This window comes from Penaeus chinensis, chromosome 42 (genome assembly GCF_019202785.1).
Source record: "Penaeus chinensis breed Huanghai No. 1 chromosome 42, ASM1920278v2, whole genome shotgun sequence".
NCBI lineage: Eukaryota > Metazoa > Arthropoda > Malacostraca > Decapoda > Penaeidae > Penaeus > Penaeus chinensis.
The window spans coordinates 2,130,989-2,133,488 of NC_061860.1; the positions used below are offsets into that span (position 1 = coordinate 2,130,989).

Below are 2,500 nucleotides of genomic sequence, written 5' to 3' on the forward strand. Positions count from 1 at the left end.
TATACACATATATATGTGTATATATACACATATATATGTGTATATATACACATATATATGTGTATATATACACATATATACGTATATATACATATATTTATGTATATATACATATATATGTATATATACATATATATACATATAGGTATATATACATATATATACATATAGGTATATATACATATATATATATATATATATATATATATATATATATATATATATATGTATATATACATATATATACATATATATATGTATATATACATATATATACATATATATACTTATATATACTTATATATACATATATATATGTATATATACTTATATATACATATATATATATATATATATATATATATATATATATATATATATATATATATATATATACACATATGTATATATATACATATATTCCAGAACAGGAAAAGGCATGACTTCTGAGTGACTTGCCATTCTGCATGAGAATCTGAGTAGAAATTTGAAATTTCCATTGAGGAATTTCATATTTGTTGAACATCAAGTTCTTCCCAAAGTTATAATAAATTGCCAGCTCAGTGTAATGAGAGTCAAAGGGTTTCCTCTCCTTTTTCTTCCTTTTTACTCCTTGTGCATCCCAATAAATTAAGAATCCTTTTCTATTTTGAAATGGGTGGGTAGAAAGATTATATAGGGAATATATACAAATGATAATTTTATTGGATTGATACATTTATGTAGTTTTGTAACATGAAGGGAGAAGGAGAGTTCACTTTCTTGGCTGCTCTCTTTATCAGATGAATTTGTGCTTGTTCTTCATTGTTCATGGTGTGCACTGTTATAAGCGTACACTACACATTGCTCAGCAGTTTACAATATGGTTATTATTTAATTTCCCCCATGTGCCCTTTCAAAAGTTCAAGTGTAACCCAGGTTGAGACCCCTGCTTTAGTCTGTCACTTCAGTTTGCCAAAATTAGGTTCAGTAATCAAGTTTGGACTTCAGTGACAGAGTTCCCAAGTTTGGAATTACCAAACCTAATTCATCATTACCGTCTGATATAGCATCTCTTTATAGTACTTATTGTTATGCTTATTTTTATAGAAGCAAAGTGTACTTGCAAAGATGATGATTGGCTGAATACAACGTAATTGAATAACAGTTATTTCAAATTGTTCTGACCAACCTGTTCAATACGTCTTGGCTTTGATGAAATGAGTAAAGCATATTCTGTACCTATGATTGCATCAGTGCAGTGCTCAAAACTTTGTGAATAAATCTCATATTTATATTTAAGGTTCCTACTAAATATGTTTTAGGAAGCACAGTAAGAATGGAAGCACAAGATGGATTACACCGAAGACCATACCTGTTTGTAGTTTGCAGACATGAAGCTGTAAAATGAAAATATCGTTGGCATGATTGTGTGTTCCCTGTTGGTCCCATAATTTTTTCTTATCTTTCTTCTTTCTTTCTCCCTCTTCCCTCCTTCCTTAATTCTCCCGTGATATTTATTTGTGTGTGCTCTTTAGTCAGAAGCACATCTATCTCAGATGAAGTAAAGCTGGATATCCTGTTGTATCCATGATTTTTGTCTCATGCCACTTGTAGAAAAAAAGAAAATAGAAAGAAATAAGAAAGAGAAAGAAAAGAAGAAAGAAGGAAAGCTGGGAAACCTTATTATTCCAAAAGCATAGGAATGAAACCATAGACCAAGAAGGCTTCCTGCATAATCTTGTGTTTCCCTGCTTTTCGTTTCCTTATTTGGCTTCCAATATTATCTTCACAAATTTCCCAATTGTACCTTTACCCACCATTTCAATATATGTATGTTTTTGTATTCTAGTTAGTCATTCATCGCTCAGAAATAATATACATGCTTTTCGTTCCAGTTGTATATGTACCAGTTGTTCCGAAGCCTTGCCTATATTCACTCCCTGGGTGTCTGTCATCGTGATATAAAGCCACAGAACCTTCTCCTGGACCCAGAAACGGGTGTTCTCAAACTATGTGACTTTGGGAGTGCCAAACATTTGGTTCGCGGAGAACCCAATGTATCGTACATCTGCTCCCGCTATTATAGGGCTCCAGAACTCATATTTGGGGCAACTGATTATACCACCAATATTGGTAAGTTTATTAAATGGTTTGGAATTGGGATTGCATTTACTACATCTTTTATTGCTCTTTTGGGGGATTTTTGTTATTTGTAACCGAAACTGAACTATCTTTTATCCCTAGAGTCTGTTATTATAGATATAACACATTTCTCTGTTTCTTGCTTTATTGCTATCATACATGCATTTTATTACACAATCATACAATCCCTTCTCTAAAAAAAAAATAACACACTCACATTCACTGACTTTCTCACTGAATATTGAACATTGAAGTGTATTAATCGTAGACTTACTCTATTTTGCTAATCAACAGACGTATGGAGTGCAGGATGCGTTTTAGCGGAACTTCTCCTCGGGCAGCCTATATTCCCAGGCGACTCGGGTGTGGACCAGTT

General features: G+C 32.1%; 1 protein-coding gene across 3 annotated transcripts in view; it reads left to right on the forward strand.

Moving 5' to 3' along the window:
• Positions 1–2,500, forward strand: part of LOC125047989 (protein kinase shaggy-like) — a 61,179-nt gene that overhangs the window by 43,704 nt on the left and 14,975 nt on the right. For all 3 annotated transcript variants that reach the window (XM_047646553.1, XM_047646552.1, XM_047646554.1), the window contains exons 5-6: positions 1,878–2,115; positions 2,419–2,500. The exon at positions 2,419–2,500 is cut by the window's right edge and continues 112 nt beyond it. In XM_047646553.1, coding sequence (XP_047502509.1) covers positions 1,878–2,115; positions 2,419–2,500 — 320 coding nt within the window. The remainder of the gene's footprint in view (positions 1–1,877; positions 2,116–2,418) is intronic.